General features: G+C 51.9%; 11 protein-coding genes across 11 annotated transcripts; 6 read left to right on the top strand and 5 right to left on the bottom strand.

Moving 5' to 3' along the window:
* Positions 1–305: 305 nt before the first annotated feature.
* Positions 306–970, bottom strand: SAICODRAFT_5229 (uncharacterized protein; the record flags this gene model as incomplete). Its single annotated transcript, XM_019169132.1, has 2 exons — positions 306–767; positions 824–970. The coding sequence occupies 2 exons, from the start codon at positions 968–970 to the stop codon at positions 306–308; spliced, it is 609 nt and encodes a 202-aa protein (XP_019026393.1).
* Positions 971–2458: 1488 nt separating this feature from the next.
* On the bottom strand, positions 2459–4820 carry SAICODRAFT_88391 (AICARFT/IMPCHase bienzyme; the record flags this gene model as incomplete). Its single annotated transcript, XM_019171554.1, has 3 exons — positions 2459–3888; positions 4354–4586; positions 4675–4820. The coding sequence occupies 3 exons, from the start codon at positions 4818–4820 to the stop codon at positions 2498–2500; spliced, it is 1770 nt and encodes a 589-aa protein (XP_019026392.1). The 3' UTR covers positions 2459–2497.
* Positions 4821–5762: 942 nt separating this feature from the next.
* On the top strand, positions 5763–9047 carry SAICODRAFT_23340 (uncharacterized protein; the record flags this gene model as incomplete). The annotated part of the gene is made up of 1 exon (XM_019166689.1): positions 5763–9047. The coding sequence occupies one exon, from the start codon at positions 5763–5765 to the stop codon at positions 9045–9047; it is 3285 nt and encodes a 1094-aa protein (XP_019026391.1).
* SAICODRAFT_182689 (uncharacterized protein) lies at positions 9002–9737 on the top strand. Its single transcript, XM_019165928.1, has one exon. It carries the CDS (start codon positions 9164–9166, stop codon positions 9608–9610), a length of 447 nt encoding a protein of 148 aa, XP_019026390.1. The 5' UTR covers positions 9002–9163; the 3' UTR covers positions 9611–9737.
* A 559-nt stretch (positions 9738–10296) lies between these two features.
* On the bottom strand, positions 10297–11684 carry SAICODRAFT_88385 (putative beta-1,4-mannosyltransferase; the record flags this gene model as incomplete). Its single annotated transcript, XM_019171553.1, has 2 exons — positions 11110–11684; positions 10297–11056 (listed from the first exon to the last, which is right to left on the bottom strand). The coding sequence occupies exons 1-2, from the start codon at positions 11676–11678 to the stop codon at positions 10297–10299; spliced, it is 1329 nt and encodes a 442-aa protein (XP_019026389.1). The 5' UTR covers positions 11679–11684.
* Positions 11685–11799: 115 nt separating this feature from the next.
* SAICODRAFT_69292 (uncharacterized protein) lies at positions 11800–12508 on the top strand (the record flags this gene model as incomplete). The annotated part of the gene is made up of 1 exon (XM_019170465.1): positions 11800–12508. Exon 1 carries the CDS (start codon positions 11807–11809, stop codon positions 12506–12508), a length of 702 nt encoding a protein of 233 aa, XP_019026388.1. The 5' UTR covers positions 11800–11806.
* Positions 12509–12643: 135 nt separating this feature from the next.
* Positions 12644–15326, bottom strand: SAICODRAFT_33318 (DUF221-domain-containing protein; the record flags this gene model as incomplete). Its single annotated transcript, XM_019168284.1, has 6 exons — positions 12644–12963; positions 13024–13380; positions 13437–13600; positions 13672–14990; positions 15044–15156; positions 15209–15326. The coding sequence occupies 6 exons, from the start codon at positions 15324–15326 to the stop codon at positions 12644–12646; spliced, it is 2391 nt and encodes a 796-aa protein (XP_019026387.1).
* Positions 15327–15554: 228 nt separating this feature from the next.
* Positions 15555–17604, top strand: SAICODRAFT_63932 (uncharacterized protein; the record flags this gene model as incomplete). Its single annotated transcript, XM_019170029.1, has 2 exons — positions 15555–17398; positions 17520–17604. Exons 1-2 carry the CDS (start codon positions 15588–15590, stop codon positions 17602–17604), a joined length of 1896 nt encoding a protein of 631 aa, XP_019026386.1. The 5' UTR covers positions 15555–15587.
* Positions 17605–17635: 31 nt separating this feature from the next.
* On the bottom strand, positions 17636–18289 carry SAICODRAFT_76104 (uncharacterized protein). The gene is made up of 2 exons (XM_019171008.1): positions 18070–18289; positions 17636–18012 (listed from the first exon to the last, which is right to left on the bottom strand). The coding sequence occupies exons 1-2, from the start codon at positions 18240–18242 to the stop codon at positions 17667–17669; spliced, it is 519 nt and encodes a 172-aa protein (XP_019026385.1). The 5' UTR covers positions 18243–18289; the 3' UTR covers positions 17636–17666.
* A 106-nt stretch (positions 18290–18395) lies between these two features.
* SAICODRAFT_33315 (proteasome-domain-containing protein) lies at positions 18396–19294 on the top strand (the record flags this gene model as incomplete). The annotated part of the gene is made up of 5 exons (XM_019168283.1): positions 18396–18446; positions 18502–18582; positions 18637–18972; positions 19025–19100; positions 19152–19294. 5 exons carry the CDS (start codon positions 18396–18398, stop codon positions 19292–19294), a joined length of 687 nt encoding a protein of 228 aa, XP_019026384.1.
* A 696-nt stretch (positions 19295–19990) lies between these two features.
* SAICODRAFT_52666 (cyclin-domain-containing protein) lies at positions 19991–20884 on the top strand (the record flags this gene model as incomplete). Its single annotated transcript, XM_019169161.1, has 2 exons — positions 19991–20569; positions 20621–20884. 2 exons carry the CDS (start codon positions 19991–19993, stop codon positions 20882–20884), a joined length of 843 nt encoding a protein of 280 aa, XP_019026383.1.
* Between the last annotated feature and the right edge of the window lie 144 nt (positions 20885–21028).

Below are 21028 nucleotides of genomic sequence, written 5' to 3'. Positions count from 1 at the left end.
GAAGAACAACTTGCAATTAATGAAAAGCTAAGTACACAGAGATGCAAACGGGCTGTGAACTTAGACGTACGGTTTTGCTTAGAAAGGAATCAGATTCAATCTGAGCGGGTATCTCTCGCAAACAAAACATCATGTGTTGAACGAAAGAGAAGAAAAAAAGAACCTGATGTACCCGTCAACCGGTACGCTCGTCCACCTAGGTCTCCGCACTGCAGCTATCGAAGATATTCAAGCACCTGCATCATCCCAATATTACAGATTCTCCATCCCAATCCTTCCGCTCAGCTCCGCTGGTGAGTGACCATTTAAGCGGAAGCCTCGGCCTCGCGCTTCATGATGGGTTCACCGTAGTAAGGCTGCCACCTAGCATCGGCGTCGGCGTCGGCGTCAGCATCACGCTTCATGATGGGTTCGCCGTAATAAGGCTGCCACCTGGCGTCACGCTTCATGATCGGCTCACCGTAATAAGGCTGCCACTTGGCCTCGGCGTCAGCATCACGCTTCATGATGGGTTCGCCATAGTAAGGCTGCCACCTGGCATCGGCGTCGGCCTCAGCGTCGGCCTCAGCGTCACGCTTCATGATAGGCTCACCGTAGTAAGGCTGCCACTTGGCGTCACGCTTCATGATGGGTTCACCGTAGTAAGGCTGCCACCTAGCATCGGCGTCCCTCTTCATGATGGGCTCGCCGTAGTAAGGCTGCCACCTAGCATCGGCATCAGCCTCAGCCTCGCGCTTCATGATGGGTTCACCGTAGTAAGGCTGCCACTGTAGGGAACTGGTTAGTATGCGAGTCAAGACCAGAGAATGGAAGGAAAACAAACCTTGGCATCACGCTTCTCGACATCAACAGTCTCGACCTCGACAACAGGAACATCGCCAGCGACGTCCGTGGTGGAGGTAGGAGCCGCGGTAGCAGCGGAAAGGAGGAAAGGCGCAGCCGCGGCGATGAAGGCAACAGAGAACTTCATTGTGAGTTGTTGATGTAGTTGATAGTTGTTAGAAAGAGATGCGGGAACTAGGCAACCAGGCAACCAGGCCGTAGAGCTTGAAGTGTTTGTGAGAGATTGCAAGACCGAGTGTGGTGAGGATTGGAAGGACGAGGGATCAGGCCGGTCTTTATAGAATTGTCCTTCCTTCCTTCACGACCGGAATGGAGAGAAGCAGCTCGGAAGAACATGCAAGCTCCTTTGGCATCCTTTGTCGACTATGGTGTGCACCGCCAACGGCTGCTTGCAACGGCGTCGAGACAAAGACCCCACCATCACCCGTGTCTTCCTTTCCGCAAGCGCAACAAAAGGCCCACAGGCAATCTTGGATATGGTCCCAGACAAAGAGTGCACGCGATTAACTTCCTTGTTCCCCGTCTCCAACGGGTGAGCACGAGGCAGCCCGATTCCACGGGTTCGGGTGCATTCCACCGACTCGACGATCGCAGACATTGTCAAAAGCCATCATTGGGCTTCCTATGGCACCAACTCCTAAGACCTCAACTTAGGCACGTAAAGTGCACAATCACGTCCAACTTGCCATGTTGGGAGACCCATGTGCACGTGGAGTTCGTTCACGCTGACATAGAGGGCGGATAAACGCAGTATGGCTGCTGAACAAAGACAACACAATACCGCTGAAAAGCTATTTATGATATCAATCGCCTTTATCGCTGCCTTTCAAGACCCAGTTGGGTATAACATCCTCCAATAAGAAGACACGGTCCCTGAGCCGATGGAAAGGGAACCTGCTGCCGTATCCCGAGAGAGCGGGGGATAATGGATAACGTGTCTTAAACCACGGCTCTCTTAATTCCAATCCTGTTCCTTTGCCTTGATGAGACCTTCTTTGTGTCACCGCGAGTCCGGCTTTACTTATTGCCAACCCAATCGGGTAATAATCGAGCAAGCCATGATGTACACGTTCAAAAGACCTGAGAAAGACTTCATTGAGCAAGGCAAATTTGTGATACGCCATGGTAGTCGTATACCATCTTTGCACGTGGTGTAGCCAAAGCAATAGGGCAGCACGATACATGTGCACTGCGGAGTGAAGCTCAGGCGAATGTGTAAATTCGAACGGTACAACGACAGCGTGGAGCCGTTAACAGCTGGCAGGAACGGCTTTCCAGAGCCAATAAGGTGGAAGTAGACATCGCTGGTATAGGTGAGAGATCATCGTGGAGGACGGTGTTGTGTGGATGAGATGGTGTAGTGTAACGTTGATAGCCCGATCTGGCGGCGGCTGTGCCCATGCACACTATTTGCGGGCAGCCGCATTGCGCAGCTGAATGAGGACGCGTGGGAGCACACCGAAGACCCGGTGATATCCGCACCCTGAGCTCTACTTGGTTGGGATAAGCTTTGTGCGGATCAGGTGTTTGTAAAATATTTAAATTTCGATCGCCAACTCGAGTTCTATACTGAACAATAACCTACATCATCCAACATTACCAGAATAATCTCATGAAAAACGCCCATTCTGCAACCCCAGCCGTATTCTCCACCTTAGTGGTGGAACAAGCGAATCGGAAGATCCGCGTAGGTCATACCGTATCCATTAGCAGTGTCGAAAACGACCTTGTCCATCACAGATCCACTTGGTGCAGCAACGTACTTGACACCAGACTGCGACAATCTGTGCACGTTGTCGGGGAAGGGGAAGAAAGCATCAGAAGCACAGGTGACACCATCCAACTCCTGCAAGAAAGCCTTACGCTCCTCAGCAGTGATAGGCTCAGGCTTGGTGGCGAACGCCGACTCCCAAGCCTCACGCTCAGATCCAGACTCGGGCACCTTGTCGAGAACGTAGAGGTCGATGGCGTTAGACTTCTCCGCACGCTTGGTTCCAGGGGCGAACTGAAGGTTGAGGACCTTGGGGTGGTGACGGAGCCACCAGTTGTCGGTCTTGTCACCGGCGAGACGAGTGCAGTGAATACGGGACTGCTGACCAGCACCCAAACCGACAACCATGCCATTTTTAGTGTAGCAGACGGAGTTGGACTGAGTGTACTTCAACGCAATGGTAGCGACAATGAGGTCAGTAATAGCCTCCTGAGGCAACTCCTTCTTGGCGGAAACCAAGGTCTGGAAGGTGGAAGACTCGACCTGGTAGTCATTGCGGCGCTGCTGCAGGGAGATACCGTAGACCTGACGGGTCTCGAGGGAAGAAGGGTTGTACTCGGGGTCCATCTGGAGGACGGTGTACTTGCCACCCTTCTTCTTCTTCAAGATCTCCAAAGCAGCGGGCTCGTATCCAGGAGCGATAACACCGTCGGAAACCTCGCGGGAGATAATCTTGGCGGTAGGAACATCGACAACGTCGGACAAAGCAATCCAGTCACCGAAAGAAGACATGCGGTCAGCACCGCGAGCACGAGCGTAGGCGGAAGCAAGGGGAGTAAGCTCGATGTCCTCAACGAAGTAAACCTTCTTCTCAACGTCGGAGAGAGGGATACCGACGGCGGCACCAGCGGGGGAGACGTGCTTAAAGGAAGCAGCGGCGGGGAGGCCCAAAGCTTGCTTCAACTCTTTGACCAAGGGCCAGGAGTTGAGGGCATCCAACAAGTTGATGTATCCGGGGGATCCGGCAAGGACCTTGAAGGGGAGCTCGCCCTCCTTAACGAAAGCCTGAGCGGGCTTCTGGTGGGGGTTGGCACCGTAACGGAGAGTAAGCTGCTTCTCACCAGCGGTGTACTGCTTGCGGAAGTAGTCAGAGATGGCTTCGTCGTAGTCGGCAGTCTGGGTGAAGGCCTTGACGGCGTAACGGTTACGGGACTCAGCGGGGATAGTACCGTTCTGGGAGAGCTCCTCGAGGAAACGAGGGTAGTCCGCAGGGTCGGAAAGGATGGTCACACGAGCGTGGTTCTTGGCGGCAGCACGGAGAAGAGTAACACCACCTATTTCACTACGTCAGAAATTCAGTCCTCGCCATGAGCGAACTGTTGAAGACATTGCACCGTCACGAGCCGATATGTAAAAGTATGTGTGCTTCATCACTAAGAAAATCGGGACGAGTACGAGCAACATGTGCTCGCACCCAACCTTCAACTCAAAGAGAAGCAACTCCCAGGCCCTAGCGAGACGCTCCAAGACGGAGCGAACTCTAAAGCGGGCCCGATCTCAATCTCCCAATGTTGTAACAGGCTCGCCTCGATTGGACATCGCTTCACCTCGGAAGAAGATCTGCGACCGCAACAAGATCGTCGCGCGAGGGAGTCTTGACTTAACGATGGGAACCTCCGTAGAAGTTAAGGGTCTTGAGCGATGACCTCACATCGGGTAGAAACCACAGCAGGCTCATAGCCGCACATGTTCGTAGCTCATAACGGTGCAACACTTCCAGTAAAAAATTCATAACTTACCGATGTCGACCTCCTCAACAGCCTCGGCAATAGTGACATTGATCTTGGAGATGGTCTCGACGAAGGGGTACAAGTTGCAGACAACATAGTCAACCTTCTCGATCTGATTTGCAGCCAAGTCGGCGCGGTCGGATGCGATGTCACGGGCGAGGATACCACCGTGGACAGCAGGGTGGAGGGTCTTGACACGACCACCGAGCATCTCGGGAGCGTGGGTGATGGCGGAGACATCCCTATAGTCCGAAACGCATCAGTAAACAATTCTTGTCCGTTGCGCGACCTCCTCATCGAGGAGAAATGCGAGGATCAAATAGCACATACTCAATAGTCATACCGGCCTCACGGATCATCTTGGCCGTACCGCCAGAGCCCAAAAGACGAACACCATTGTTGATCAAGCCCTTAGCAAGATCCAACAAGCCAGTCTTGTCGTAGACGGAGAGGATGGCAGTCTTTTGTTCCGACATGTTTTCGAGATGTTGGTTGGCTACTGTAATACGCGTATCGATCGAAGGCCCAAACCTAAATTTCTGTGCGGATAAACTGCGTCACAGTAGCGCAAGGGTGCCACATCTTGATTGAAATCGTTTGGAGGAGAGGGATCAGAAACGTGATAAGTCCGGTAGTCATTTACGCATGGTTCAAGGGAATGTTCGGTACTTTGGGTAGGATCTGTCGTATCTACCCGGCCACGGCAGCGGCAGCTTGTGAATCAAGGTTTTGCGGAGCTTTCTGGCGGTGAACGTGAAGGACAGGCAACAAGATATCATTCTAAACTAATCACACAAAGAAAAAGGAAAGAGATGTATCTAACAGCATTGCAACCTCTCGCATGCCCGTCACACGAAGGCGACGAACGATGCCCCGTCCGAAGACACTCCCCGACCAAGGGGAAAGGGCCGAGACGCCGCACCCATACCGTTAGAATATCGTTTCTTCCATCATACTACGGCTATGTGACTCCTCGACAGAACCGACGCTCCGTAGAGCAGGCTCCGTCATCTCAATAGTGCTTTTATGATGATGGTATTTATAATGCGTTTGGTATGTGAGGTTCAACAGTTCGTCGAGCTGCGGGAAAAGATATAGGCGGGTGCACGTGATGCGCACCGCCACGTGCACCGCCACTGTATTTTGCAGCCGTGGGACCGGATTTTCGCAGCACAGTTATTGTGTGTGTCGTGAGTTCAAGTTGCATAGATTGTTGAAAACAGCGAGTTGCGATTGAGGCGAGACTGACCTTCCAATCCAGTTTTACCAAGTCCTCGGTTCATGCGGTCGACTGCGGCAGCCAAGAGCCCGCCAGGCACGCGAACCCCCAGCCGTTTCCCGCGTCTTGCTAGAGTTGGACCCTTGAAGGACTCACCACCAAGCTCAAGAGGGTTGATCCGTCCATCAACACCCGCAAAATGCGGCGGCTAAAGCCTTGCGATGCCATTTCTCTCGCCCTAATCGCATGGACTGTCAGTGTCTTCGCAGCCGCAGCCGCACCACCACAACCATCCCGTGCTTCCGATGCACTCGCCGTCATATCTCAGAGTCAAAACGCCGTTGCGACAACCACCCCGCCTTCAGCTTTCGATGTGATCGCGAGTTCGGCGTATACGACTCTTGGAGCTAGCGGTGTTGCGATCGCGCCTAGATCGATCGATGATTGGGAACTAGATGACATTGTGTTGATTTCGACAGTGGAGGGTGGACTATATGCATTGGATCGGCAGAGTGGGCGGACGAGGTGGATATTGGAGGGTGCCGGGGCTGCTGTGAGGAGTACGGATGTTGGGGAGATCATGGCTATGCCGACTGGTGTCAACACCAATACCTCACCCGACTCTGGTTCGGGAACATACGTCGATCCAGCAGATGGAACAGCATACATTGTCGAACCACAACGCGACGGTCATTTATATATCTTCACACCCAACTCAGGCCTCCAGAAACTTCCTCTCGGCATTAAGCAGCTCGTGGACGCATCACCCTTCCGCGTACCGGGCGACGATAAGGTCTATGTTGGTCGCAGGGAAACGACTCTTTACTCTATCGATGCCCGGACGGGTGTTCTGTTACAGGCTTTTGGACCGCAGGGGAGCATGGATGCAAGTGCTGCGAAATGCAAACCAAGGGATTTGTTGGACATGGATGAGCTCGATGACGAAGACGAGGAATGTGAAGCATATGATCTGAAGACGAAGGATGTCTTGAGTGTGGGTAGGACGGATTACTCCTTAACCATCCATTCCGGTCCACGAACCGTCTGGAACGTAACGTTCTCAGAGTGGGGTCCCAACACAGTCGACGTCGATTTAGGCTCCCAATACGAAAAAACTCCAGACGGAAAATACATCTCCCCCATGCACGACGGCCGAATCCTCGCACACGACACAAACTCCAATCGAGCATCCTGGTTCCGCATGCTTGACTCCCCGACAATTCGCATCTTCGACATCCTACGTCCCGCTCTAACTGACCGCCCTAGTCAGTTGGTGATGGTGCCGCAGCCGATTGATCCGGAGTTTCGGACGGGTACGAGGGAGGGCGTGCAGGTGACTGGTGCGACGTTCGTGAATACTACGGAGAGTGGGGGGTGGTATGCCATGAGTGAGGAGAATTACCCACTTGTTGGACAGGCACCCAGAGCTAAATGGTACTCTTTCGGACACTTTGGCGGGGTGGAATGGAAAGACAAGATCGTCGGCGTACACCTCCTCGCCTCATCCACCCACGGCTCACCCCTCAGCATCGGACAGGGTGCTGGCAACGGTGGAATCAAGACGATAGATGGCCGTAAAGAGGGGGAGAAAGAGATTATCTATGTGGAGAGGAAGGGAGTGCTCAATTGGAAGGTTGTGTGGGCGGCGTTTGGGGTTATGATGTTGGTGCTGCAGAGGAGGAGGAAGATTGATGTTAAGGCGTTGTTGGCGGTGAGGGATATGGTCCGGTATAGGGCGCAGCGGCACGGGATGATTGAGGATAAGCCGGCGGCTGTGGATACGGTGCCGGAGATGCTTAAGGTGAATGCAGCGGTGGAGGGTACTCTGGCGTTACTGGAAACTCAGGAAGCGGAGGTGGGTGATGCTGCTCCTTCGCCGGTGGTAACACCACCTGCTGCCGAAGAAGGCGAAGCGGCGACTCCTGCGACACCCAAGCCGAAGAGAAAGCGCGGTCAGAGGGGCGGGAAGAAGAAGAAGCAGGCTGGCGAGGATGGAGCTACTCTCGAAACGAATGGCGATAAAGTTGATGGTGCGCGTGAAGCGGAGAATGGCGGTGCTGGGGTTGTGTTGGCGGAAGAGATACCACTTAACGGTGCAGTGGGGTCGGTAGACAAAGTGACCATTGCCGACTCTGTATTCCCGTTGCAGATCAACTCCTTGGTTATTACTGACAAGATTCTGGGTTATGGAAGTCATGGTACGATCGTCTACGCCGGTACTTTTGAGAACCGAGATGTTGCTGTGAAGCGCATGTTACTCGATTTCTATGACGTTGCATCACATGAGGTGTCATTACTGCAGGAAAGCGATGACCACCCCAACGTCATTCGATATTTCTGTAAGCAGCAGAGTGAGCGGTTCTTGTACATCGCACTGGAACTATGTCCGGCTTCGTTGCAGGACGTTATTGATCGCTCGCCGGCGTTTCCGGAATTGGTTAGTATGATGAAGCCTCAGCAGGTGTTGAAGCAGATTGCGGCTGGTGTACAGTATCTTCATTCTCTGAAGATCGTACATCGCGATTTGAAGCCGCAGAATATCTTGGTGGCTCCGCCGAGGCGGTCAGTACGGGATAATCAGATGTCATCGAAATCGCATTTTAGTGTCGGACAAGCCCGTGTGCTCATTTCCGATTTCGGGCTGTGTAAGAAGCTCGAGGGTGATCAGAGTAGTTTCCGTGCGACGACGGCGAATGCGGCGGGGACTTCGGGATGGCGTGCACCGGAGCTACTTGTCGAGGATAGTGACAGTAACTCGATACCTGCTGTGAGTCAATATTCCCAGAATTCTGAGACTGTGGTGATGGATACGCTGTCAAATAGGCGAGTGACGAGATCGATCGATATCTTTTCTATGGGATGCGTGTTCTATTACGTGTTGTCGAATGGAGCACATCCTTTTGGTGACCGGTACATGCGAGAAGGGAACATCATCAAGGGCCAGTATCGGTTGGATCATCTGGATGGGATGGGTGAGGAGGGTATTGAGGCGAAGGATCTTATTTCGAGAATGATCTCTCCTGACCCCCGGAGAAGACCAGATGCCACCAACGTCCTTCTACATCCTTATTTCTGGGATGCTGAGCGACGGCTGGCATTCCTTCTAGAGGCTTCTGATCGGTTCGATATCGAGCAGCGTGATCCCCCATCGGAGTTGTTGGTTGACTTGGAGTCCGAGGCGCCTACAATCGTCGGACCAGACTGGCATAAGCGATTGGATAAGAACTTCATCGACAACCTTGGCAAATACCGTAAATACGACGGCGCCAAAATCATGGATCTACTCCGCGCATTACGAAACAAGAAGCACCACTACCAAGATCTGCCAGCGAACGTCCAATCTGCGCTCGGTGAAGTCCCAGACGGCTTCTTGGCATACTTCACGCACCGTTTCTCATTACTCTTTTTGCATGTTTATTATGTGATCAAGGCTTGTGAGGAGGTTAGGACTGAACCTGTTTTCAGGCGTTACTTTGAGGCATAAGGTTATTTTATGAGGATTTTTGGGATATACCACATTGTTTATGGCGTTACGATATGAATCTACTTTTCAGATAGAACGTGGATGCCCCCAAGTCTACTACCATAGACACGCGGGGAATGGTACAGACACTTGTGAAAGCATCAGTACCCACTTTTACTGCTTGGAGGAGATTGACCTGGTATTGGTTGACAGCATACAGTCTGCTGAGCGCTGACGAAGACTGGTTTGAAGAGCCCATGGAGAAGATAACACCAAGGAGAACTCTAAAAGTCGGGTTAGTATTGCAGACGCATACATCCAAATTTCCTGTGCTCACCTTTGGAGTCTATCACTCGTACCCTCCGACCCCGGTACCCATGTCAAGGCAGCGCTTGCTCCTGTCTTCACCCGCTTGTCCAGTGGCATCGGTTCCGCTCCATGTTGTATCCTCCACTCTGGAATCTGCGCTGGATGGGCGCCGGGATATGATATTGCTGCATATGCCTCAGCACGGTCAAAATGGCCATGGTCTGCAAAGTGTCTCATTGAAAGGTAGTATTATTCTGTTGTTCTTCGAGGTTTAACCAACGGGTGTTTGGATTGCATGAAGTCTTTAACTGTCGAACCGGCGTGGGAAAGCGTATGCATACACCTCCGATCGAGCGGTCCCTCGAGCTCAGCTGCAGCTGCAGTGGTGAACAATCATTGTGCTTTTTAGACCTTTATTCATACCAATATTGAATGAATCTTCTCAACACTCAAACACAAGACCTTCCTCGATTCGAGTGCCGCTGTGATAACTGATGTTATTCATAGAACCGCAATACTCAAGCTGAGCATGTCGCAAACTTCCCGTTTTCCCGCTCGTCTGCCTAATCATTCAAGTTGTTCACACCCAGCGCAACGCCATGTTCTTTTACACTCGCACCGAAGTTATCACCACCTCCTCCCTTCTCCCGCCTCATCGCTCCTCGAGCTCCAAATTCCTCCCACGTCCCCACCTACAACTGGTACTGTAACCCCGCAACCTGATTCAGGTCCTCAAACGCCGCATCCGCGACACCGCCATCATTCTTGGAACACTTCTTGTAACGTCCATCTGAATGCCCTATATGGTTATCCGCTTCAGTTATGTTGCTTTGACAATCGCGTTAGGTCTTCTCTCGGTTCAGTTTCTTCCTGGGGCAAAGCCTACTATAGTTACAGAGCCTGGTATACTTAATGGATCAATTCAAATCTAGATACATCATGGGTATGTCTATCGTAATATCTAGTGCTGCAAGAATACAGGTGCAGCGTTTTTGTTCCACTCTTCTTCCCAACGGGTTTTACCTTCCGCTTCTGCACCCTTCCGCAACCTTGCGAGCTCCGTCTCATCTCCAAACAGTCTTTCGAGTTGTCCTGCCAGCTCCTCACTCGTCTTGAATACCACTCCATTCTGCCCGTCTCTCACGAGCTCCGGCAACGCCTTGAAATCCATAGCGCATACAGGAACTCCACATCCAAACATATCCACTACCTTCATCGGCAAATCCAACCCACTTGAGCTCATATGCAGACATACTCCAAGATCTGCCGCTGCCAACAACTTCGGGTAGTCCTCTGCCTTCAACCACACTGTCTGAATCTTGACATATTTCAGATTCATCTCCATGATTTTCTGTTCGTACATTGCCTTCTGAGGTCCCTTTCCGGTGATAATCGCCAAGATTTGCGGAAGTTTCGGGTTTGGAGAGGCGTCGTACCGCTTCAGTGCTTCGAGGAGGATGGAGAAGTCCTCATCAGGAGTCCAAGAAGTTGACGAAATCAATAAGCGGGTATCACTGAAGTCGTAGTGCTTCGTCTTAGTATTCTGGCTCAAAAACTCATGACGTGCACTCTGAGATGGTAAAGGCTGAAAATGTGCGGCTGGTCTGTCGTGGAGAGGGTACATCGGGCCCTTGATGCCCCATGACTCTTTGAGGAAGATCGCCATGGCGTCTGTAACCGTAAAATGCGCATGTGCAAGCTTGCCGAAGAAGCGTTCGTACCTGTATGTCAATTAGCTGATGGTCATCTGACGACGCTTATCAGTTCGACACACCACTCTGAGATCCTCACAAGAGGATGGTTCTTGCCTAACTTCAGCCCCAGGATTGTATATCCAAAATTATGCCAGTCGATGACTAGCCGACTTCCCCTTAACCAACATGCGATCCTGGCAACCAACAAAGTCGGCAACGACGGCGGGTTTTGCACCAAGATGTGCGAGGGTGGGTCAATCACATAGCAAAGCATCGTGAAGATACTCCCAATCTGAATACCGACCTTAACCGGAGCAAGAATAGGAAACAGGAGCTTTGATCCTGTGTTAAGGAACGACGGAGCAGACGCAACGATGCGAATCTTGATCTTCGTCTCCGCCAACACATCCGGGTGAGGCTGTGACCCTCCAAAGCCGATCAGATCAACGTAATACCCAGCGTGGGCCAATGATAGCGCATGATTTGCCATCCGTGGACTATGTCCGACATCGCCGGCAACCAAGACAGCAACGCGTTTCGCGCCAAGCTTCCCGATGAGCTTCTTATACCGGGTGGGAACGAGCTTCATGGCCGCCGCTAGGAGAAGTAAACCTCCTCCGACGGCGATACACCACAGTGCCGGATGCATCTTTGCTGACGCTCGAGCTCCTCCCTTGCCCGTGCATCAGGCGTCGTACACCTGTGGCGCGGCTCCCGCGCCTTGCGAGATATGTAACGAAGACCCCGGGAAGGCCACCACCAAACAATCCCTTCGAAATGGTCGATAACATCACCAAACTCACAGCAGGAGATGCCGCATACGCCAAGAAACGTTCCAAGAAGCGGGAACGCGTCCAAGAAGTTCTCTTCGACAGGGAGGCAAGAAAAGAATACCTGACAGGATTCTCCAAGCGCAAGAAGCAGCGTCAAAAGCAAGCACAGGTCGAGATTGAGGAGCAGAACCGGAAGGATAGGCTTGAGGCTCGTGCGAGGATACGTCAGGAGCGGAAAGCGGAGTTGGAGGATGCTATTGAGCAGAATAAGATTGCGCTGGATTTGGAGGCGTCGGGCGATGAGGATGAGGAGGAGGAATGGAAGGGAATTCAGGACGGACCAGGCCATGAAGCGGGAAATGCCGCTCCCAAGAAGCCTACAAGTCTTTGGGAAGAGGATGTTTATGACGACGGCGAAAAAGTGACTACGGTCACCGTTACCGAAGAATTCGGAGAAGAATCCGAGGATGACCGACCACCACCACCAAAGAAGTCCATCACTGCCGACGACACCAAGGAGAAGGATGCTGCCAAGAAGAAGTGGCCAGACAAGAAGAAGAAGCCAAAGTTCAAGTACGAATCAAAGGAAGTCAGAAGAGCCGGACGAGTAAGGCAAGCAATGGACCGTAAGAAGCGGGTAGACGAACGCAAGGCTGGATCCGGGAAAGCTGGGTCCGGGAAAGCTGGATCCGGGAAAAGAAAATGAAAGATCCAATGAAGGTGTATCGCAACCCTTGGTGGTATATCTTAGTCAAAGAGTGCGTGATATCCAATGCAAAACAAGAAGTACACCTGTGTATCCTCCCACCCTGATCCAAAACCAAATAATAAAAAGAACTAGCTACTGAGCATGACCTTCATCTTCGTTGTCAAGATCATGATACGCGACCCTCCCTCTCGCAACCCACACGCCTTCAAGATCACCCCGTAGATGTGGGTGAACATACTCCTGCCCAGACTCACGCTCCTCATCCAGTGTCCTGCTACGCCGACGACGAAGGTGGTGTTCATGCTGAATATTTTCCTGAATAGATCGAAGAGCAATATAGTTCGTTTGCGGGTAAAACGTCTTATGGACATTATACGCCATAATCAGCGTCGCAACCGGTGCCGGGAGTAACAAGACCGAAATCGTAAACGCTCCTTGCAGCAGTAGAATACCTATAGGTCCCCAACATTAGTCCACGTTCAAAATAGTCGTGAATATCGAAGGCGACTTACCAATCATCGTCACCTGAAACAAAATCATCCCAATAACAACCCGACTAAAAATCAAACTAATCGCCTTTCCCGTCGAATGCTGCGGATGATCCATAGCATACAACAACTGGTACTTGTACACCATCAACCCAAGGATGAAATAAATCAACGCAAACACCAATACAAGTGGATTCATAATCGAATACACAAGCGAGATGACGAGGATTAGGATTGGTTGAGGGAGGAAGAAGCCGTAGTTGAAGGTGGGGGGTTGTTTGAGTTCGTTCAGGTCGCGGGGGGTTTTGCAGCCGATTTTGTAGATGGGGAAGAGGGCGACGGAGCCAAATTCGAGGAGGCGGAAAGGGAACATGCCGATGCCTGTGAAGAGCCGTGTCAGCTGTCGTTTTAGGAATGCTGTCACCTCATCCCCTCACCTTGTAGTACGATAAAGTTGACGTAGAAAGGCCCAAGATTCGGCAAGGATTGTGCGAGGAGGTATGCGAACTTTGTCGTATCCTTCGCAATGGCGTAAAAGTTCGAGGCAGTCCCCGCAACCGTAAATACCAAAAAGAAGTTGAAAAAGAGGAAGAAGTAGTGCCTATCGCCCACCATTAGCCTCTTGTCCCTACACCACAACGCATCTTCCCACGGCGCCGGGGCGGTACATACTTCGATATAACAGCCAACTCCACATCCCCAGCACTGATATATCCCTGCATGCCACTAACCCAATCAAAAAAGAACGGCACGAGTCCGTTAAATATTGTAAACGCCAACGTCGGCAAGAAACCCTGAACAAGCGCACTCCCAACCCGACTCCCATCCAACAAATCCGCCACCGCCGGAAAAAACTTCCGTAACGTCTTCTCATTCAACAACGTCGCAATACCCGACACAGGGAACACCCAGAAAACCACGAAAAACGCGATAAGTAGTGTAATGCTCCAATTCCGAACCAGGCGTTCGCGGCGAGAGAGGTAGGTGTTAGACCATGCTACGTCCCCCGGAGCGGGAGCGAGGGAGGCGTGGAGGCGGAGGGGGTTCCCGTCTAAAACAGATTGTGCGGCGACTTGGGCTGAGGAAACTTTTGTGAATGTGACAAAGGCGAGGGGTGTGGCGGGGTATGCTCGGGAGCGGGCAGCGGCGATGCGGGAGTCGAGGCGGTGGAGGTGGGCGGTGTAGTGGTCGATCGCGTCGACGGCTTTGCCGAAGAGGGACCACAAACCCAACTTTATTCTTGGTCGTTGGTTGGTGCGGCGCCGGTTGGTGTTGACGGATGCTTCGAGATCGGTGGCTGTTGTTGCGGAGTCGGCCGAGAGGAGGGGAGCGGTGGAGTCGGATCGTCGTCGAGGTATGACGGACGGGTCCGGTTGAACGAGTGGTAACGTCTCCAAATCCCTTCGTACGACCCGTCCTTTCTCACGTCCTTTCCATACACTGTAACATTCCTCCAATTTCCGCATAACTTTCATCCTCTCCTCCATCAACTGATCCACCTCCTTCCATTTCCTGCAGATGGTGACGCTCTCCACCGCACCCAGCTTCAAATCGTGGAACAACTTCGTTATCGCCTCCTCTGATCTCAGTTCCCGCGGGATACCAGACAGTTTGATGGTACGGTCGGTGACAGTTGATTGTGAACCGAGGTAGGATTGTCGAATGCTGATAAACCGCTTATTCTGGTCGATGAGAAAGTACGCCGCCAATGCCGAGAAAAGATACACAAACACAGCATACATCCACAAATACGCCTTTTCCTTCTCCAAGCTGACATCTTTATGCCCCTTAAACGACTGCGCACCGAGCGTCGTGGAGGTGTAGAATTGAAACATGTCCGAGTCGGAGCCGTCATCGGGAGAGGTGGAGTTTGGTTTATCGATGTTTTGCCAGGTTCCGGTAAAATGAGATTTCACGGGGGCTACGACGGCCATGCCGATGAATGCTGCCACGGCGAGGAATTTGACGGACATTTTGAAGAAGCCGAGGAACTGTAAGCACGATCCGTCAGCGTGTTCATGGTACAATAAGGAATATTTCTTACGACAAAAGCATCCAATCCTGCACTGTCGAGGATTTGCTCGTCGGTGATACGCCATAATGTCAGGATCCAGCTGAACAGGGTATCCGGTAACGCCGGGAGCTTCGCCGCAATCGCTACCCGTACACTGTCAGCCCCAATCCTTCATCTCCTGATGATCACACTTACTTGTCGACTTCACCCGCGCAGCGTATATACCACTCCACCTCGGCCTCAGGAAACAAAACAACAAAAAGGAAAGGGCACCAAGCGAGAACGAGATCACGACTTCTTGTCCCAGGTACATGGGGGAGAAGCGAAAGTTTCGTGGGTCGTTGGGGGGGATCATGTCTGTGCCATTGCCATCGTCACTGTCAAACAGGGAGGGTATCCAGGCTGAGCCGTCCATTGCCGGGGGATGCTTTGGTGGAGTGTCCGGCGATGACATCTGCGTCTTGGCGGATCCGGGGTCGCCCGAGCTAAGGAGTGTACATACCGAGCGACTTGCCGAGAGAGCTGAGCGCAACTCCTCGACAAACCACCAAGAAGAGGGTGGAAAACTCTGGAGATGTCGTTCAACATACCGAGGAACGTACCAACCTTCGACAATCTCTCCTCCAGAAAATACGAAGACTGGTCCTACCGCCAACGCCAAAAGAAGCGCCAATTGTCAGAGCCGTTCAGTGAATATGTCTACAAGGACAAACTCATCAAAAAGCCGTTTTGGGCGACGAAGAAGTTTTGGGTTGCAATACTCGTACTTTTTGGGTTGTCGGTGTGGTATCGGCGGACGATGGTTGTGAATGAGCCGGAGATGAAGTTGGACGAGTTGCTGGGATTCGACTCTGATATTCTACAAGCGCCTGGTTTGGACGGGGCTCTTACCCACCCAACAGACTCCGCGCACGCCGAGGATGTGCTAGCAGCCAATGGAGAGGTCGACTGGAAATCTCGCCGCAGCGCCGTCAAAGAAACCTTCCTCCACTCCTGGTCCGGCTACCGCGCCCACGCCTGGGGCATGGACGAATACTCCCCCATCTCCCGCCGTGGCCGGAACATGATCCCCAACGGCCTCGGCTGGCAAATCGTTGATGCTCTCGATACAGCGATGCTCATGGACTTGGGAGAGGTGGTGGGTGAGAGCCGGGATTGGATTAAAGCGAATTTGACGTGGGAACAGGATGCTGAGGTTAATGTTTTTGAGACTACGATTAGGATGTTGGGCGGGTTGTTGAGTGCGCATTTTTTGAGTGCGGGGAGTGGGGAGACGGTCTACCTCGAAAAGGCCATCGATTTGGGTGACAGATTACTTGGAGCATATGAGAGTCAGAGTGGGATTCCGTACGCGTCGGTTAATTTGAAGACGGGGAAGGGGGTGGTTAGCCATGCCGATGGCGGAGCAAGCAGTACGGCGGAAGTCGCGACACTCCAGTTGGAGATGAAATACCTCTCCCACCTGACCGGCAACGAAAAATACTGGGAAGCATCCCAAAAAGTCATTCAACGTATCGCCGCCAACAACGCACAAGACGGCCTCGTCCCCATCTTCATCCACCCCGAGACCGGCAATTTCCGCGGAAAGGAAATCAGGCTGGGGAGTCGTGGTGATTCTTATTATGAGTATTTGCTGAAGATGTATTTACAAACTGGAAAGAAAGAGGAGGTGTATAGGAGGATGTATGACGAAGCTGTCGACGGTGTCGTGGGGCATCTCGTTGAGAAATCATACCCAGGCAAATTAACCTACATCGCCGAACTCCCATCCGGAATCGGCGGCCCGACAAGCCCAAAAATGGATCATCTCGTCTGCTTCATGGGCGGAAACCTCGCTCTTGGCGCAACGAACGGATTAACGCTGGAGGAGGCACGCAAACTGGGATGGACAATAAAGCAACAACGTGACTTCGATTTAGCGGAGGAATTGACACGCACATGCTGGGAGATGTACGACCGAATGCCATCCGGCCTCGCCCCCGAAATCGCATACTTCAACACCGGCGCCGAAGGCGGGACGGAGGATCTCAATATTCATGTGCGTGATCGGCATAATCTCATGAGACCAGAGACTGTGGAAAGTTTGTTTATCATGTACCGCATTACAGGAGACGAAAAATACCGTGCGTGGGGCTGGAAGATCTTTGAATCATTCAACAAACACAGCATCGTACGCGACCCGGAGACTGGCGAGATAACCGGTTACACCTCTTTAGAAAATGTGATTGACGGTCCACCGTTTGTGCAGAGGGATAATATGGAGAGTTTCTGGTTGGCGGAGACGTTGAAGTATTTCTATCTATTGTTTGGGGGCGCGGAAGGGGGTGATGGGATGCCGTTGACGAAGGTTGTGTTTAATACGGAGGCGCATCCGTTACCGGTGTTGCCGGAGGTTGATGTGCAGAAGTTTGGGACGTGGACCATGTAGGGAGGGATGTGGTGCAGTGCATTTTCAGAAAGCCTGGTTGTCTATGGCGTTGGGTTAGATTGCTGTCGTTACCTATAGAATTACGGAGCTGTGTTTGACTCTTGCATCTTACTGTCATGTTGCAACTGCCGTTCGTTGTGCAATAGTATTTGTTAATCTATGAATGCCAATAACGCCGGTATATCCCAAAACCCCAGTAAACCCGCCTCACCTCCGATGTTGAGATCAATACTTATCCTCCTCATACCTCCCCTCCCTGTCAGCCTTATCCAACTTATAGATCTCCGCCATAGCCTCCAAACATACTCTCACATCACTCCTCAATTTCGCCCCCTTCTCCGTCAACCTATCAATCCTCTTCCTCAACATCGCCTCTTTCCTATCGATATACCCCAAAGCCTCGTCCAACGTCATGTCCGCATGATAATCTTGGACGCGGAGGTCGATGGTGATCATAGATGTGTCGGGGACTTTTGCCTGAGCGTAAAAGTCGGAGCCAAGGTCGACCAGGGTTTTCAGGGTTGTGAGGGAGGAGGATTGGATGAATTTTGTTTGGTCGCGGAGTTTGGAGCTGTAAGGAGTCTCATGTCAGTGCGTGCAAGATACACGAAATGAAAGTGAGTCTTACTATTCTGACACTTCTTCTAGGAGGACGTCTCGTGCGTCCATTGCTGCTTGGAGATCTGGTTGCAGGGTTTCTTTGACGAGGCGGTCGTATACCGCGAGCTGCGATATCACATCTCCTGTGCCGTCAACGTCAACGTCAGCTCTGGCCCTCGCCGTCAATTGCAATCTCTCCATGGATCAGCGGGATGATTTTCCAGCATCTCCAGCTCCTCGAGAAACCCAGCTGGCGGTGCCTCGCGGCATGCATGTGACGTTGCTCGAGACTGGACCGCGCGTACGTCGACAAGGAGACAAGGAGACAATCCATTGAACCCATACCACCATAACATGTCTGCTACTGAAGTCCCGGGATTGCACGTCGATATTGCTGCTCTGAAGGTTAGTTGGTCGCCTGCTTGAGCCTTCACGAGGCCGTTGCTGACACGACGAACAGGCTGGTGAGGTGGACTTGGGAACGACAATTATGGCCGTGAAGTTCAAGGAGGGTGTTATTATCGCAGCAGACAGTCGAACGGTATATACCACATGTTCAGCAAACTTGTGTTTCGTGGACTGACAGTATGTACAGACAACCGGCTCTTACATCGCCAACCGCGTAACCGACAAACTGACACAACTCCACGACACAATCTGGTGCTGCCGTTCCGGTTCAGCAGCAGATACCCAGGCAATTGCCGATATCGTACACTACTACCTCCAGATGTATGCCGTGACTGCTCAACGGCCGACCACGAAGGTTGCGGCGTCTATGTTGCAGGAGTTGTGTTATACGAACAAGGATGGGCTGAGTGCTGGGTTGATCGTGGCGGGATACGATCACAGGAGGGGTGGTGAGGTTTACAGCATTCCTCTGGGAGGCAGCATACATAAGCAGGACTTTGCTATTGGAGGGTCTGGGTCGACGGTGAGTCACTGCTCAACAAGATTCTGGACACCAACGCTGACAGCTCTGACAGTACATTTACGGTTTCTGTGATGCAAACTACAAGGAGGATATGTCCAAAGAGGAGGCTATGCAGTTTGTCAAGTCTGGTAAGTTATGCGAAGTCAATTTGTGAGATCAATGACTAACAAAGCATACAGCCGTCGCACTGGCTATGTCGAGAGATGGATCTTCAGGAGGTGTTATTCGTATGGCAGTGATTACGGAGACGGGAGTGGACAGGTCGTTCTACACGCAAGACGATCCAGTGAACACGATCCCAAGGTTCTGGGAGAAGTCGTGAAGCATAGAGGTTTTTGATGCCAGAATAGTTCCAGATATACCATTTCATTACCTTCTGTTATTGCCCGACTCGTGTATCGATCTTTCCTTGTCCTTTCATATTCCAAGGTTCGCTACCCCGGCCCTCGTACGCTGCAAGCCACGCGTGAATAATGCTTCGCAGCCCGACCGCAGCTGCGAAAACGAACGACACCGAGAGAAGCAGAAAACCAGTACAGGCCATCACAGCGATCGACAGGCAGTAAGAAGGCTGTTCAACCAGGTCCTTCACGAATCTCTTCATTCTGGACCAGCATACATCCCTCTTCCACGCTGTTCGGATGGTCCATTGCATCGCATGCAAGTAACGCATTCACCTGTGTTAACCGCAACGTCTACAAGACCGAATCTCAAGCGAGGGTCTTCTGCAATGAGTGTCGCGTGTAGCCCTCGTCACCATCCTCACCCCTCGCCTTCGTTGCGCTCGGCTTCATATACCTCGGCTTCCATGTCCCCAGCATTGGTGCCCGCCGCTACGACGCCCAAAACACGGACGGTACAAACTCCGGTATGTACGGGACAGGTACAATCAGACAAAGTAACGACAAACCGCCCAGAAGTGGAGCGATACGATTCAGATTCATTCAAGCACCCCGCCGATCCACGGCGAGTTGTTTCTACCGCTGCAGCAGAAATGCCTCAGTCAACAAATATACCCATGGGGCAAGAAAGTCAAGTCAGTACGACTGGGGAAGCATCCCAAACGACCGAATCGAACGTCGAGAGAACAGATACCGAAAATACAGCGAGTTCGACCAAGATTCCGAGTACGCCTGAACAACTTCCTGTTGCAGAGCCGCACTTGGACTTGGCTCATCATCCCATGCCCGACTTACTAATGATGCTCGCCACCATCCTGCACAAGATCACGTCGGCGAACGACAGCATGCATTATCCTCATCCGCGAAACATCTCCAATGCGCACCGGAGTTCACCGCTTCTTGCATTCCATGCGCGGAACGTACCCTCCATTTCGATCCACGCGTACCTTACGCGTATCCTCAAGTATTGTCCGACGACGAATGAGGTTTTCTTGAGTTTGTTGGTATATTTCGACAGGATGAGTCGGCGGACGAATCCCCAGTTCTATGCGGGTGGTGAAGGGATTGTTCAGGGGGAACAGCAACCGGTGTTTGCGATTGATTCGTACAACGTACACAGATTGATCATCGCGGGAATCACGGTAGCAAGCAAGTTCTTCAGTGATGTGTTTTATACCAACTCGAGATATGCGAAGGTGAGCCTCCAATGGGCGTCTTGATAGGACTGAATGCTAACAATGTGACAGGTTGGCGGTCTACCTCTATCCGAATTGAACCACCTTGAACTCCAATTTTTGATACTCAATGATTTCCGACTGATGATTCCGCTCGAGGAGTTGCAAAGATACGGCGATCAGCTCTTGCGCTTCTGGGCGAGCCGAGATGACGGAACAGTACAATCACCAGCACCACCTACACCACAGCCGGGAATACCGGCTGGATATATGAACGCAATGCCACGGCAGGTTGCTTCATACAACGGACAAGAGAACATGCATGAGCGAGATTGAGCGAGCGGATAACATCGCGTATCAGAACTAGTTTTGGAGGTTTGGGTTTTACTCGTATGAGATTGATTACAAAAAAGAACGGGCTCCAAGTGTGCTTGCTTCATTGGGATGCGAACGGTCGGGTTCAGGATTCAGGTTGTTTTC

The sequence above is a fragment of the Saitoella complicata genome (genome assembly GCF_001661265.1).
Source record: "Saitoella complicata NRRL Y-17804 unplaced genomic scaffold SAICOscaffold_3, whole genome shotgun sequence".
Lineage (NCBI taxonomy): Eukaryota > Fungi > Ascomycota > Saitoellomycetes > Saitoellales > Saitoellaceae > Saitoella > Saitoella complicata.
This window is presented reverse-complemented; position numbering and strand designations above follow the sequence as displayed.

Excerpts from the sequence above, each read along its gene's own strand:
- SAICODRAFT_76104 (XM_019171008.1), bottom strand. The coding sequence starts at position 18,242 with ATGGAGAGATTGCAATTGACGGCGAGGGCCAGAGCTGACGTTGACGTT. Across the intron at positions 18,013-18,069 it reads CTAGAAGAAGTGTCAGAATA|CTCCAAACTCCGCGACCAAA; the intron begins GTAAGACTCACT and ends GACTCCTTACAG.
- SAICODRAFT_182689 (XM_019165928.1), top strand. The coding sequence starts at position 9,164 with ATGGTACAGACACTTGTGAAAGCATCAGTACCCACTTTTACTGCTTGG.